The sequence below is a fragment of the Sinohyriopsis cumingii genome, chromosome 3 (genome assembly GCF_028554795.1).
Source record: "Sinohyriopsis cumingii isolate HCF-2022 chromosome 3, ASM2855479v2, whole genome shotgun sequence".
In the NCBI taxonomy this organism is placed as follows: Eukaryota; Metazoa; Mollusca; class Bivalvia; order Unionida; family Unionidae; genus Sinohyriopsis; species Sinohyriopsis cumingii.
Genome location: NC_142963.1, coordinates 59289234 through 59305511, shown reverse-complemented (window position 1 = coordinate 59305511; position 16278 = coordinate 59289234). Strand labels below are relative to the sequence as shown.

General features: G+C 34.7%; 1 protein-coding gene across 18 annotated transcripts in view; it reads left to right on the top strand.

The window, feature by feature from the left end:
* The window catches only part of LOC149802934 (uncharacterized), a 389228-nt gene that overhangs the window by 314730 nt on the left and 58220 nt on the right, over window positions 1–16278 (top strand). For all 18 annotated transcript variants that reach the window (XM_089952442.1, XM_089952437.1, XM_089952439.1 and 15 more), the window contains one exon: window positions 8308–8453. In XM_089952442.1, coding sequence (XP_089808568.1) covers window positions 8308–8453 — 146 coding nt within the window. The remainder of the gene's footprint in view (window positions 1–8307; window positions 8454–16278) is intronic.

Below are 16278 nucleotides of genomic sequence, written 5' to 3'. Positions count from 1 at the left end.
TGATATATAGAAAATTTTGTGTATAAAAAAATTAGGAATAAAATAAAATGTACGAAAAATTAAAGTGTATGAAAAATTAGGCCAAAATATGAGTGACTGTAAATTAGAGACAATGCAGTAATTTTTTGCAAATGCCAGAAAACTCACATTTTGGCAAAAAGAAGCTTTTGATATTTTTTTATGAATGAAAATAGAAATAATAATGACAATATATTCTGCACAATAATTTTTATCTTTTTTATATGCCCACCATTTGGTGTATATTTGGTAACTTTGTTAACCTCTACATGCTTTGATTTCTGTCAGAGGAATCCAAAATGTAATTCGATGAGAGTTACTGGGTCGTCTTGCAAATGTGTCAGGTACACATGAAATCCTATGTCCATGACTATGTTCCATCCATATTTCTCAGTGTGTGCTTAGTCCAGAGGATATTGGGGTTGGTATGTATAGGCAAGGCTTTGGATGCCATAACCTGGAGACCCAGGTTCAAATCTTAATAGAGGATAACTGCAAACTGCACAGACCCAGATGTGCCATTTTTTAAGGAACTGGCGGATCAGGGTCTGATAATGCACTGGCTACAACAGATCAGGATCTTTGTTATTTGCAGTTTGACTCGACTTATAAGCAAGTATATATGATAATGTAACAGGAAATAATATAGCATAAAATTGCTCACAGATTAATTTCAAGTTGTACAATAACAAAGTAATTTTCAAGCTGTGAAGATGAAGAGCATGCATTTTACGCCCTCGCACTAGACTTAGATTGCTTGTATGGGGAAATCTGCATTAGACTTTATGACTTTATCAAATTAAATAGAAAATTTGACTCCAGTATCGTTATTGCTTGAGGCTTCTTACACAGTATACATAAACCTATATTGCATATTCAAAATACACACAAACATCATTAGGAATGTTGATAAATATGCACACTTACCAGAATAGTTACAGAACGTTTCACAAGTTGTCATTTTTATGCATTAGCAACATGTTTAAATAACTAAATAATGAATACCATCTATACTCACTTACAAGTCAAACTGCAAAACAACAAAGATCCCATTCTGCCATAGCATAATGCTCTTGCAGATCAGGATCTATGTTGTTTGTTCTCCAGATAACTAATGATTACTCCTAACAAACTGCACAGACCCAGCTCTGCCAGTGCATCTTGGCAGATCTGGGTCTGTGCATTTTGCAGTTGGATTCATCCTATAAGCAAGTTTTGACAGTAATATTTATTGTGAATACTCCAAACAATATTTGATTGAACTGTTTTTTGTCAAGGTTGACAAGTCTGTGCAGACAAGTTTGGCTTCAGATACATGTCCTTCTATCTTTGAACTCATGTTGATTCTGTTTTTTACAGTAACAAATCATCATCACATCTCTATTAATGTGCTGTGCGCTATTGATATCTGGAGAGGCAGGTTGCACACAAGTGCTCGGGCAAGCATACTTTTCACTTTAAACATCAGTAATTAAAAAGTGGTTTTAATTCCCAGAGAAAATACCTAGGAAAGGCAAGTTCTTGCTCTCATCATTTTAGTGCATACTTTGTCCTAGCAGATTCATTTATATATTACTTATATAGAAGTTTTTAATAAATCCTTTTTAACAGTATTCTCTTTTAGCAGTGGCTAAGTACAGTGTGGGTGAGTGTAACTACTGGAAAGCCCTCTGGGATGCCTACATCGCTTGCCTACATCTGGTCAGGTGAAGTCCGGGACCTTGCCAAACTTAGCCATATTTAAAGGAGGAGTTTTCCTTCTATGGGTCTCAGGGATAGACTACCATAGTGTCTTTGGAGACTTTTATGGTTACTTCGCCCCCTTCCCAAGGGAGTTGATAAATGGGTGGTGGGTGAGTTCAGCAACACCTTCCTCTTTAGGAGGGCAGAGAGTGAGAAAGGAGTAGCAACCTCTCTTTCCCACTAGAATAATGGGCAAAGTGCTCCCTCCCCTCAGATGCATTATCTTTCGTTCAGAAGGACAGAGAGTTTATTATGTCTCTCTCCTCCCCCCCCCCCCTTATTTGGGGATGCAGTACATAATGCCACTGGGGCTCAAACAAAGTCTGTTGGGGTTCCAGCATTATATGCCTGATTTTAGGTAATATTTCAGAATCCATTAAAGTAAGGTAACAGTTTGAGACCTAAATTTTATTTCCACTGCACAGTATAATCTCAAACTGCCATGATTCCTGCCCTCAGTTTTATCTAGTTTGAGCCATTCAAGATTTTACAAGAAAAATGTATTGAACAGTGGTTAAAAATACCATCCTTGAATGAATGCACCCTTGTGACAAGTGTCATGTACCTTTGTACCTTATTTCATGGCAAATAGATACATAGATTGGGGGGGGGGTGCTTTAAATGTATAACCTTAACCCAGTACTCTATAAAAGTTTCTATTGTGTACAAGCTGAGTTTATTTTTTCTTGTGGGCCTGTAGGGGGTCTGGGTTTTAATCAATGAAAATGATAGTACAGGATGGTGATGACAATATTTCAGAATATTGGTTCCCACCTGGCATCAAGTTATAACTAATTAATTTCCTTTTTTGTATGTCTCGTACCAAAGACAAATTTCTTATTTGTTTCCTTTGTCATATAATAATTTTTAAAAAAGAAATATGTTGTAAATAAAACAGTAATAAAACTTTGGTAGTAGAAATAAATTCAAGGCAATTAAAATGATGTGGTCAGTAGAATATTTTCTCACCAAGATCAGAAATGTTCTGTGTTCAGGTAGAGGTTGATCCTGAGAGTGCATTTTATTTTGACATCGATAGTCACAATAGCATTTTTAAAACCCATATTAATGAAGCCGAAGTTGTAAAAGCATGCAACATGTAAAAACCAGGAAATGAAGTGTATCAGATGGCATCATAGCTGTAATGATAATACATATACACAGGTGTATCAGATGGCATCATAGCTGTAATGATAACACACATACACAGGTGTATCAGATGGCATCATAGCTGTAATGATAATACACATATACAGGTGTATCAGATGGCATCATAGCTGTAATGATAATACATATATACAGGTGTATCAGATGGCATCATAGCTGTTATGATAATACACATATACACAGGTGTATCAGATGGCATCATAGCTGTAATGACAATACACATATACAGGTGTATCAGATGGCATCATAGCTGTAATGATAATACACATATACAGGTGTATCAGATGGCATCATAGCTGTAATGATAATACACATATACAGGTGTATCAGATGGCATCATAGCTGTAATGATAATACACATATACAGGTGTATCAGATGGCATCATAGCTGTAATGATAATACACATATACACAGGTGTATCAGATGGCATCATAGCTGTAATGATAATACACATATACAGGTGTATCAGATGGCATCATAGCTGTAATGATAATACATATACACAGGTGTATCAGAAGGCATCATAGCTGTAATGATAATACATATACACAGGTGTATCAGATGGCATCATAGCTGTAATGATAATACACATGTACAGGTGTATCAGATGGCATCATAGCTGTAATGATAATACACATATACAGGTGTATCAGATGGCATCATAGCTGTAATGATAATACACATATACAGGTGTATCAGATGGCATCATAGCTGTAATGATAATACATATATACAGGTGTATCAGATGGCATCATAGCTGTAATGATAATACATATATACAGGTGTATCAGATGGCATCATAGCTGTAATGATAATACACATATACAGGTGTATCAGATGGCATCATAGCTGTAATGATAATACATATATACAGGTGTATCAGATGGCATCATAGCTGTAATGATAATACACATATACAGATGTATCAGCTGTAATAATAAAGAATATCTATCTACACTGGTGTAACTTATGGCATAAAAAATATTTCAGAGAAATATCTTTGATGTTTGGAACAAATTGTTATCAGTATTTTGGTGTTTAATGTTTTACATCACACAGCAATACAAGTAGGCAATTTAGTGGTAAGAAAATTTGAGTATAGCACAATGCCCAAAAGGACATACCATATTGGTCAACCTGAGCAGTTCAGATGGTAGATTTAAACCTTCTTACTAATATTTTGAACTAGTTTCATATACAGTTTATAGTGTTACATGTTTAGGCTCAAAAAACCAGTAACACAGAAAGAGTGAAAACAACAAGCTTTTTAAAATTTAACATTTATTTCCCTGGAAAAATTCTGTCAAAATGAAAAAGGAGAAGAACTTACGGTTTCAAGAATCAAATCCAAACATAATCTAAGAATAATTCATGAATTAAATTGCAAAAGTCCTAGTAATAAATATTCTAATAATTTCAAGTTCAAATCCTGATGGAAAATCCAAGATGGATGACGATGACGTATGCTGTATTCAGTACTGTGCTTATCTACAGTTCCTTGTAGATATACAAATAATGACACTCTGGTGTCAGAAATCCAAATTAAATTTGTAAGCAATGTCTTTCCAAAATTTATGTGTGAGCACTCCTCAAAATATTTCCAGAAAAAAAAGAATTAATCCTTTTAAAATCCAATGGATCTGAAGAAAATTATAACTCAAAATCTGGCTACAACAAAATAACTTGACATCAGTGCAAAAAGCCCAAAACTGAGAAATCTCTCTCTACGCATCTCTGTTAAAACTAACAAATGCGCAGTAATGAAAAAACTGTTTATGTTACATACACCAAAAATGACCCTGATGAAAACCAATCATTTTAAAATCAAATAGAACTTGTTTACAAGGTGTCTACAGATTCTGAAACAAGGTCAGAATTTAGATCAACATCTGGTGTTTACAAAAAGAATGATTCAGGGCAACTGATTTTCTGGAAAAATATCATCTCCATTGAATATATTTACATTTTATAATAGCATGTAATAGAATAATAAATTTAAAACTGACAAACAATGAAATTAAAATAAATATGAATTAAATCAGATATATGTAACAATAGTGATGCCTAGCACTGGGGCATCATGCCACAGACATGTAGCATGATGTCCCACCCAGTCACATTATCCCCACACCAGGCTGACCAGTCCTAACACTAACCTCTTAATGCTGAGCACCAAGTGAGACAGCTGTTAGCACCACTTTTGTAAGTCTTTCATATGACTTGGCCAGGGATCGCACCCACATCCTCCTGCATCCGATGTGGATGCTCTAACCACTAGGCCATCTGAGCAGTCTTTGACAAAAAAAAATGGTTTCCTAAGAATAACATTGGTTCTACATCACAGAACTGGATCAAAGTTTGTGGATTTTAAGTAAAAAGTGGGTGGGGGGAGGGCAAAAAGATCAAAGGTTACTGTGACTGAATGAAAACAATTTGGTTTCTGTCTAATAACTTTAGCTCTTGGTCACTTGCCTGAACCAATGTTTGTGGATGTATTGTACTTAAGCTAAGAAAAAAGCCTATCAGTTTTGAGTCAAAAGGTCATGGTTCAGAGTCTTTAAATCTGAAGGGGAAAATAATGGTTTCCACATAATAATTATAGTAGTGAATGCTTAGTATGGCCCTTCTTCTATCATGTGCTGATAATTACACAATTGTATTGCATCTTAAAACGTACATGATCAATTTGTACATGATTGTACTTGGAACTTTCTGGCATCAAAACCTTTCATATTTGTTCAAATGGTACCAATCCATCAAATATGGCCACCATTACTAAAAACAGAAAATCTATTTAACAGCTTTTAATCAAAAACTGCCTGAAGAATTTTGACCAAATTTGAGAGAAAGTATCCTGTCATGAAAGGCTTTTGAATTTTATTCAGATGATGCTGATTTGACATCACATAGGGTCACCATTACTTGTTATAGATAAATGTTTAAATTACTTCTTGTTTTAAGAAAACACTCATTGGATTTTGACCAAATTTAATAGAAGGGAACCATAATTGGAAGCACTTAAGATTTCTAAAAATTATGTGGATTCACTATCACATATGGAAACCATTACTAAAAATAGAAAAACCAATTAACAAAAGCTTAAAACTGCTCAGCAGAATTGTATCAGCATGAATGGCCTTCAAATTATACAAATGATATTAATGAATCATCATTTGTGGCCTCTGTTACTAAAATCAGAAAAACAGTGAAGCAAGTTCTTTTTAAAAAGTGATATAGGTCCAAATTTAAATGAAGTTATCTTGGCATGATTGGCTTAAATTTTATATCAATGATGCAAATCTGTAATCAAATATGACTCCATTACTATACATTGAAACACCTTTAAACAGCTTTTCTAAAAATCACTCAGCTGATATCAGCTTATTTGACAGAAAGCATCCTTACATGAGGGGCTTTCAGATTTTTACACAGAATGTTGATCTTCCTTCGAATATGGTCACCTTTACCAACAATAGAATAACCTTTCTAAAAGCACTCAGAATTTGTCCAAATTTGATTTAATTCTTCACAGTATGAAGGGCATTCAATTTATATAAATGATGCTGATCTGCCATCTCCAATATGGCTGCCATAACATAGAATATACTAAGAATGTCAACAGCTTTACCATCTGTACTCACTTATAGGAATAGTCCAACTGCAAACTGCACAGACCCAGATCTGCCAGCGCATAATGCGATGGCAGATCTGAGTCTGTGCAATTTGTTATGCATAATGAATAGTACAAACAACATAGACCCTGATCTGCTTGTGCATTATGCTACAGCAGATCAGAAGCTTTGTTGTTTGCAGTTTTTCTGGACTTGTAAGCGAGTACGTATGGTAACTTAAAAAGCTTCTCGGTGGAATTGGATAAATTGTGACAGCATCCAAGCATGAAGTCCTTTCAATATTGAAAACATAATGTGCCATCACTGTGGATGAAGATTTTTGCAAAAATAGAATATCTCAAAATATGGGGGGGGGGGGTAACATTCAGCGATTTACAGAATTGGAAGAAATTTCTGCAGAAGGCATCCTACTGAACCAAATTCTTTTCTAACTGCTCATAGATTTGATAATTAGGCAGATGTCAGCCAGGTGAATGATCCCAGTAAACACTTGGGTCAGTGCTTAAGATGGCCCATCAACATGAAAAATTGGCGGCTGACTTTCAGAATCATGGGCCAGATAGTAATTTCAGGTTGGAATTTGTGTACATTTGTATGGAAAAATGGTAACAGAATGTTATTTTGGTAGCTGTATTATCCATGACATATACCAGGGTGTACTAACATCTTCAAATCTTCAACACTGCGGGCTGTGGACCAATAATGGAAAGTTCATGGGCCATATAGTAATTATGCTATAATTATAGATCATATTTTTTGTATGAGCATGGGCTGAAAAGAAAATGACCCACTGACCTGTAGTTATACCAGTCTGACATATATAATGCATTGCAGTTTCAGAATCAGAGTTTTGTATTAATGGAGATTAGCAATTAGTTATTATTATTGAACAATCTTGCTCTATGCACCATATGAAGAAAAGCTCAGTGGTGGGACATCCTAGCCTTGGTCACAAAAACATTTGTTAAAAACATTTTGAAATGTTAGACACAAATTGTCTAGGTAGCCAAGGCTAGGGAATATGCTATTTCAATAGTGTAAAATTTATAATCTTTTGGCCATACCAGTAAGATGTCTGAAATCAGTGAAATTGTGAGAAGTCTTGGTTATTTATTAAAATAGTGATTGACTCGGAAACTTGATGGGTAGAAGGAAGAAATCCATGCTGTGCCAGGAAGCTCCTTAGTAGAAACATGTACACCTTGCAGAACATAATATGTCAATGACACAGGCATACCATATATACTTGCTTATAAGTCAAATCAAGTTACAAACAACAAGGATCCTTATTTGTCATAACATATTGCACCTGCAGATCAGGGTGTTTTGTTTGTTCTACTGATTACTCCTAACAAACTGCAGAGACCCAGATCTGCTGGTACATTATCTACTGGCAGAACTGGTCTGTGCAGTTTGCAGTTAGACTCAACTTATAAGCAAATATATAAGGTACCACAGGCACTTGTATCTGTATGGGAACACACAAGGAAAACACCCACTCTCCTCCTTCAAATTAGAAGTTATCCCCATTTCACTTACAGAAGCATGTGCCTGTGGACAATCCATCAATCTGAAACTCTGATTGGCCAATTAATGATTGGTTGAATCCAAATGGTGATGTCATTGTGAAATTATGGATTCAGATGTGTCAGAAATCCCATGAATGTGTATTGCTGGTCATTGGCTGCACATGCATTTAATATCACATGGTGTATGAAATTTTAACAAAGTATCTTTTTCTTCTAGCACCGAAGGCAAGAAGCCAGTTTCGCAGTTGAATTTAAGTAAAGATGAGGATGAGGTAGATAGTACCACAGTTTATAAACAAGTTCAAAAAGGAGCAGATATCCCTATAAGGGGTCTGCAGAAACCTGCTCCAGAAAAACCCCAAAGTAAGTACCACTGACTTAACTGTCATTCATTATCATTAAACACTGCTATTTTGACATTTTCAACAGGACTTTGGCATTCTGAGGAACCAGATTGGAAATATTGTTTTTTTTTAAAATCTAGATTAAGTCTATCAGTTTTGTCTGATGTTTGTTTGGTTTCTTTGGCAACTATCACATGCATTAACATTGGCCTGTCAGATGAGACTCTGTAAATAAACCCATTACATACAGGGTAATATTTTGTAACCCACCTTGGTGGAGCTGAAAATAGCAATCACTTTTCCGTTGATGTGTAAGTCTGTCCATCTGTATACCCGTCCGTTCATCCACATGCTAGATTATGGTCATTGTTTCAAGTGTTATCATTTTACAGTCGAATTAAATGAAAGGCAGGCTTAGCCAGCAGCAAATCTCACCTTAATTGACTGTCATCAAACTTGATGAATGTTATGGACTTCATCTGGAGATGTGCATATCAAGAAATCATTTTGCTCACTCAGATTTTTTTAGCTGTAATGGTCATAGACCAGAAGAACTATTGAGATGATATCCAGCATTCGTCTGTCTGCCTGTTAGCAGAAGTTTGTTATCACTTCTCCTCCTAAATTACTTAGATGGTTGCCATGAAACTTTACACACACATTCATCCCATGGTCTAGTTGGCCCTTGATGAAAATAGTGCCACTCGTACATCCTATATGACCATCACAGTGGCAATTTTGAATTTTTTTTATATCTCTACTACAGCTGAATGGATAGTCATATCAGCATCGGATTTTCATAGAGAAACTAATTGTAATATCTGGTTGGTCCTAAATTAGAATAGTGCCAATGTGACATCCAATATGGCCACCACAACAGTCATCTTGAAAATATTGTTATCACTGTTTCTCCTAAATGGAAAGTCATATTGACACAGGGTTTTCACCAGAATATTTCTTATGATGTTTGGTTAGTCCTAAATGTAGATAGTGCCAGTCTGATGACTAATATGGCCACCATAGTGGCCAGCTTGAAAATTTTTGTATCTCTAAACCTCCAGAATGGATGGTTACGGTTTTTCATTACAAGATTTCTTATGATGTCTAGTTGGTCCTAAATGAAAATGAGCTAATGCTCAGTCCAGAAAGATAAAATATCAGTCCCAAAGCAACCATACAAAAATCAGACGTAACATTTTTAACTTACTTTAGTTATTTACAACCTGTACAGTTTAATGTATATGCTTTATTTTATTTTCGTAGAGCATGCTTTTTTGCCTTGTTTTTTGACAGATTATTTCTTTTTTTTCATTATGATTCAACATTGGTGACTCACTTATCAACATTTGTGTCTCACTTGTCAAAGAAATAATGCTCAATATATTCATTCCTGTTAGTCTCACATGCAACAAGTTTAAAAAAAAAGCAAAATCAGTCCGCTTTTGTATAGTCATCCATCTTGCATCTATTGTTTTCATTTGACACTTTTATTTTCAGACACTGTCATTAATATATACAAAACATAAACTTCAAGAGAAACAGAAAAACATCAAATATGTTATTTTATTTTGTTTTATCCAAATGTTATAATATGCCATGTTTCATGGTTTCAAATGCCATTTTATTGCTATAAATTATTCTTTTCTATGTGAAAAAAATCATCTCATAGAATATGCCAGTTTTAACCATCGTGAGATTTAAATATTCTTTAATTGATTTTTTTTATCGATTGGCTGATGTAATTTAAGCTGCTAATTTCAGCAGCAAAAATACTCAATTTGGGCACTTTTTGCAGTGTTTTATTTAGAAAGATATAGACATGGGTATTCAGAAAGATATAGACATGGGTATTCGGAAAGGTATAGACATGGGTATTCAGAAAGATATAGACATGGGTATTCAGAAAGGTATAGACATGGGTATTCAGAAAGATATAGACATGGGTATTCAGAAAGATATAGACATGGGTATTCAGAAAGATATAGACATGAGTATTCAGAAAGATATGGACATGGGTATTCAGAAAGATATAGACTTAGGTATTCAGAAAGATATAGACATGGGTATTCAGAAAGATATATACATGGGTATTCAGAAAGATATAGACATGGGTATTCAGAAAGATACAGAATAGGTATTTAGACAGAAAGGGATAGGGAAATAAAAATGGAGCAGTTTTCTTCATTTCAGGAAAGAGTACATGCTGTCTTTGAAAATGTCATTTTTGAGAGATCTTGATAAGATAAAAGTTACAGCATACTTTATTAGCAGTGTTATACTGTTCCTGTGTGTGTTGTATTTTATTTCTCACTGAGAATGATACAGTGAGTTGTTTGTAGCATGTTGAATACCGTGTATGTGCAAGTTTACAATTGTGTATTAAGCCAATGGTAATGTGAAGGATAAATATGTATTATCAAGTTTTCCTAATCCTATTCAACATTTAATCTGATGGAAAATTAGTTATGCTTATTTGGTTACTTTAGGGAATATTTCTTTCACCAGACTCAAGTTACCTGTTGTACTCATATGTCAAGACAAACTTCAAACTGTGCTGAGCCAGACCTGCTGTTGCATAATGCTCCAGCAGATCTGCAATTGCTTATCAGGGTCTATTTCATTTGCAGTTGGACTCAACTTATCAGGGTCTATTTCATTTGCAGTTGGACTCAACTTGTCAGCAAGTATATTTGGTAATCCAATGATGATAACTCTTTCCACAGAAATTTAACTTTTTGTATGAAAACATTAATACAAATGTCACAAGTGTAATTTCACCTATTGGTTATTTTAGTGTGTTATATCATTTAATCGACCACTCTGGTGGTCTAAGTGGTTAGAGCATCCACCTCGGATGCAAGAGGTCGTAGGTTAAAACCCTAGTAGAGTCATATCAAAGACTCATAAAAACCTAACATTACAGAAGTTGAAGCAGTGTTTGCTTTAGTACTGTAAAGAATTTGTGTATTTTATAGTCATCTCATAAAATGTTATACAGTATTTTATACTCACGAAATATTATACAGTATATTATACTGACATCATGGAATATTATACAGTATTTTATACTTGTCTCGTGCAATTAGTACACCATTTTATACTTTGTTTCATGCACTAAAAGTACATTTTTGTGTTTTGCTAGCTGCTGCTTGAATAAACAAACATGAAGGAAAAGGCAATAATTTGGCTCCATGTCAAAACAACAAACCAAAATAAAATGTAACCATGAAGACTGACACATTGTCACTCAACATAGGAATGATTAGCACAGGAAAATCTGCATATAACAATTCACAAGAAATACAACTGTTTTATAGATGAGATTGCTAAGTTGATTACGTTATGAGTCCTCATGCCATTATATGAATATAAACAAAAATATAAACAACAATAAGAGCAAATTAGTAATCTGATGTATTTATAATATTTGTGATGTGCTTTAACAAAGTTGAGTGGGGGGGGTCTTTTTCTTTAATTTTGTTGATTATATGACCATATGTTTTCAATCATCTGATAATTTCTGATTGTCAAACAAAAGAACTACCAAGTATTGTGAAAATTTATAGAAAGAGTTTAGAAGAAAATGTCAATATGATGTTCGAAGGGTCCATCCATTTACAGGAAACAAGTGTTTCTACTTGACTTTAGCTCTTCAGGAAAAAAATGTATGTAGTAAAAGTCTTATGATTACTCTATCCACTGTCATGATTACTCTATCCACTGTCATGATTACTCTATCTACTGTCATGATTACTCTATCCACTGTCATGATCACTCTATCCGCTGTCATGATTACTCTATCTACTGTCACTCTTTATGGGATGTTGTCTTAAATTACCATGTATTCAAACCTGCTTTAACAGACAACTCGTCAAGACCCCACACAATGCTTTCCATGCAAAATGAACGTCCATGTAATGGCCAACTCAGTATTACATTCACATTTTTATTATAGCAAGTTTTAAATTGTCTGGAACTTGGTCCTTGCATACGTTTTACATTACAGGTATAAACTACTTTTACAGACTAAACGGTTATCTTAAAAATGTGAAAATTAAAACCCTTTTTTTAAATATTAATATTGTACAAACCAAGCAGATGGCACCAGTAGAAATGATTTTTTCAGGTCTTAAATAGTGACCTGTGTCTTGTTTTAGAGCTTTCCTTTAAATTTGTTTTTGCTTATTTATTTGCCAGTTCTAGAATAGAACTAAATAGAACTCGCAACTGCTTGGCCTTCTCCTTTTTAACATTTTTTTTCTCAGTTTGTTTGGGTTTCACGTCAGTAATCACTATTTCTGTCCACCTGTCTTTTCATCCATCTGTCTGTAAATCCATTCACACTTCTTGTAACCACCGAAGCTCTGCAGTCCTTACACATAATCTGATGCCATTAGGTAGTTGAATTGCTTATTGCTGTCAGATCTTTTCAAGTCTAATTTTGGGAGAATTTTTGCCCCTTTTCCATCAGTTTTAAATCGCCGCTGCAGCTGATCCTTGTAACCAGCATGGCTTAGGAACTACATGTATCAGTATATTCTAATGCAAATTGATGTGCACATCATCTCAATGACCTAGATGTGCTTTTTATGGGTTTTGTCTCTGCAACTTTTCAATAGAGTTATCAGCCTTGACAATTAACTTCATATTTTCACATGGGCTGTTGCTTGTAAACATCATACCTCAAAAGCTGTTTACACATTTTCAGATACAATTTGGTATGAACATTGTCTCAGTGACATTTATGCATTTATTTTAATCGGTTTTTGAGCCCTTTCTACTCAGTTTTGGACAGTTGTTCCCCATGTCATGCAGATTCTTTTCTTCACATGGAAAATTGTAATGTTGCTTGCAGTTGACATTACTCAAGAACCACTGAACATGTTGCAGTGGTATTTGGCTTGAACATTGTTCCTTACACCAAAATTTACCTTTATAGTTTTGTCCCATCTACATTATTTTGTACAGATTTATGGCCCATGTCAATCAGCTTTATATCATTATGTGAGATTTTGCTGGCTATTAGTATAGGTCATTAACCATTCAACATATTCTAATGCATTTTGATATGAACATTTCATAGCCCTTGATGACTCTTATTGGATTTGTCTCATTGGTTCCAATTTTGACAGAGTTAAGGCCCTTGTCAGGCAGCTTCATATCTTTTTAAGATGAAGATTATTACAGTAGTCATGGTCCTTAAATGCCCATATTTTGCTGACTGGTTACCCGCACAAGTTCCTGGTTTAAGGCAATGGAGAAAAGTGTAGAGTGATGCTTGCCCACACCTCCACTCTAGAAGATTTTAAATTGCTAAGAGATGTTTTTTTCCTTCCTGTTTAAGCCACCATGGAAAACTCAGATATTTCATTTTTTTCCCCCATTTGTAAAATTTTCCTTTGTGTTCATATGCCTTTAGCTTTTTTCTATCAGAGATTGATTGTTTTGAGCAGACAACATCTGATTTCATAAATCCGTGCATGCCATTGAATCAAGCATAATGTGTGGGAAGCTTTGTTGTAAAGCACATTACCAGCTCCCATAACCCACCTGGATTACAAGATGTCAATATGAAATTGATTACTGCTGTGAATGACTAATAATGAAATTGATTAAGTATGCTATGCAGCATTTATGATGAAAGATAGCTGTATATTAGACATAATCTGTTTATGATACAAGGCAAACTGTATATTAGACATAATCTGTTTATGATACAAGGCAAACTGTATATTAGACATAATCTGTTTATGATACAAGACAAGCAAGAGTTTACTGGTTGGACCTGTTGTATGATTCTGTTCAGATGCAGATGTGAACTTTTGCCATGTCTGCTAGCATAAAGTGAGTTTTCTGAAAAACATCCATGCAGAATGTTGCAGAATCCTAGAAACACATGAATTAGGCATCATAATCTGGAAGATTACTGTTCAGAACTGAAGGAAAGTAATGAACAAAAACAGAACTTCAGTATCGTCATCTATTCAGAAAATGAGGAAATACAAATAATACAACTGAAGAATTTTTAGAATGGAGAGAAAACTACAAAAAATATTGAAATACTTCTGTTAATATCTGTAGCATTTTATGAATAACAGAAGCTCTGCACTTCCAAGAAGGTTGTTATGCATATATTATTGTTCCCTTGACCACATGGCTGTTTAATATCATTGATTAATATGTGTGTATGTACAGTCAGAAAATAACAACAATAACTCTTGACAATCATGTCAGTGAAGCACTATTAATATTTTCCTGTGACATGAAAGAGCAATAAAAGATAGTGTGCATAACACTCTACTCCTGTTTGACCCTTCATCATGACCCATAAGTAAGAACTGAAGGATTGCTGGACCACAGAAACTATCAGTTTGAACAATAATTAATTTCCTGTCTATTGCCAATACAGGAAGCAAAATTTGTCAGTTATACAGGGATTGTTTGTCACTATAATATTGATAAGCATGGATGTACACAAATAGGAAAAAGGATTAGTTTTTCAGTGTGAAAACAGTAATTTTAAAAAATTTGAGACAGTTGCAAACAGCTGGAGACATGTGGAGAAGTTTTCTGAAAATATTCTGAGATGTGTGGAGGGGGTGTGTTGTTGCTTGTGACTAGATCATATTTTATAAAATTCTTTGACATCATTCAGCTTATTCAATGTAAAACTGGAAATTGTGTTGAGATATGGAAAAACAATTTTTAGGTATTTGGTGTTGTTTAAACTTCATCAACTGATACACCATCTCATGTGAATAGCAACTGTCTGGTGATAAATTAAGGATAACATAATTAATAATGGACAAACTGACCAGCCAGTGTTGAATTACCTTGCAGCTATAAATATTATTCTGTCCATCATTGATGTCTGACTTGTATAGCAGTTGTTACCATTGACTGCTGCATTAAGATACCCCAAAATCAATATTTCACAGATGTACACTAATTGAAAATTGAAACAGCTATAAACAGAGAACCATGTAGCCCATATGCTGCCTTTGACATTAAACAGCCAGTCAAATTGATAAGTGAAGCTGGGAAACTGGTCCTTGTTAGGATGGGAGTGGTATGGGAACCCAGCCTCCCAGTCATTACAGGTGCATGGAACAATGACAAATCAAGTTCTGATATGCCAAATCTGGGTCAGATTCCACAAAAATCTCACCTACACAAGGGACAGTAAGCAGGGATAATTATTTTAATGAGGCTTCATTACCATCTTCAAAAAAGGACCTGGTTTGTGGATTCAGAACATGAATGGAGCTCTTTGATAAAGAAGAGCAGAAAAAGAAATAAGAGTGGAAAAGCATTGCTTTCATTTAACTGGGAAGAGTCAGTGCAATCTTGCTCAGTAATGCATTTGCCAAGGCTGAACAAGGAGTTAGATACATAAATACTAACAATGAGGATTTATGAGGGCAAAAAGGGGTAGAAAGTTCATCAAGGATTAGATATTGGAGTGCTATCTATCATACTGGGATTGATTCAACAATGTGGATAAGTCAACACTGACCAAAGTCCCATGAGAGACAGAAGTCACAGGATGGAAGTAGAGAACTGCTGTACAAGGTAGATTAGTGTTCTGTATATGTATACTTGTCAAGCTAAAGCAGAGTTTACTTAGTCTTGTGGTTCTTTTTATCAAAAGTATTTTGGGAGTTACAGTTTGTTTTGGGAAATTCTCGCATAAATGAAATCCTCCAGGTAATGTTGATATTACAAAAGGTGTAGGAAAAATGATGGTGATATTGGTGCAGAGAAATTGAGAGTGAAGCATTTAAAGGGAAATAACTCTAAAATGGAGAATCATCAGAGACAGATAGCTTATGAGAGGGGAGAAA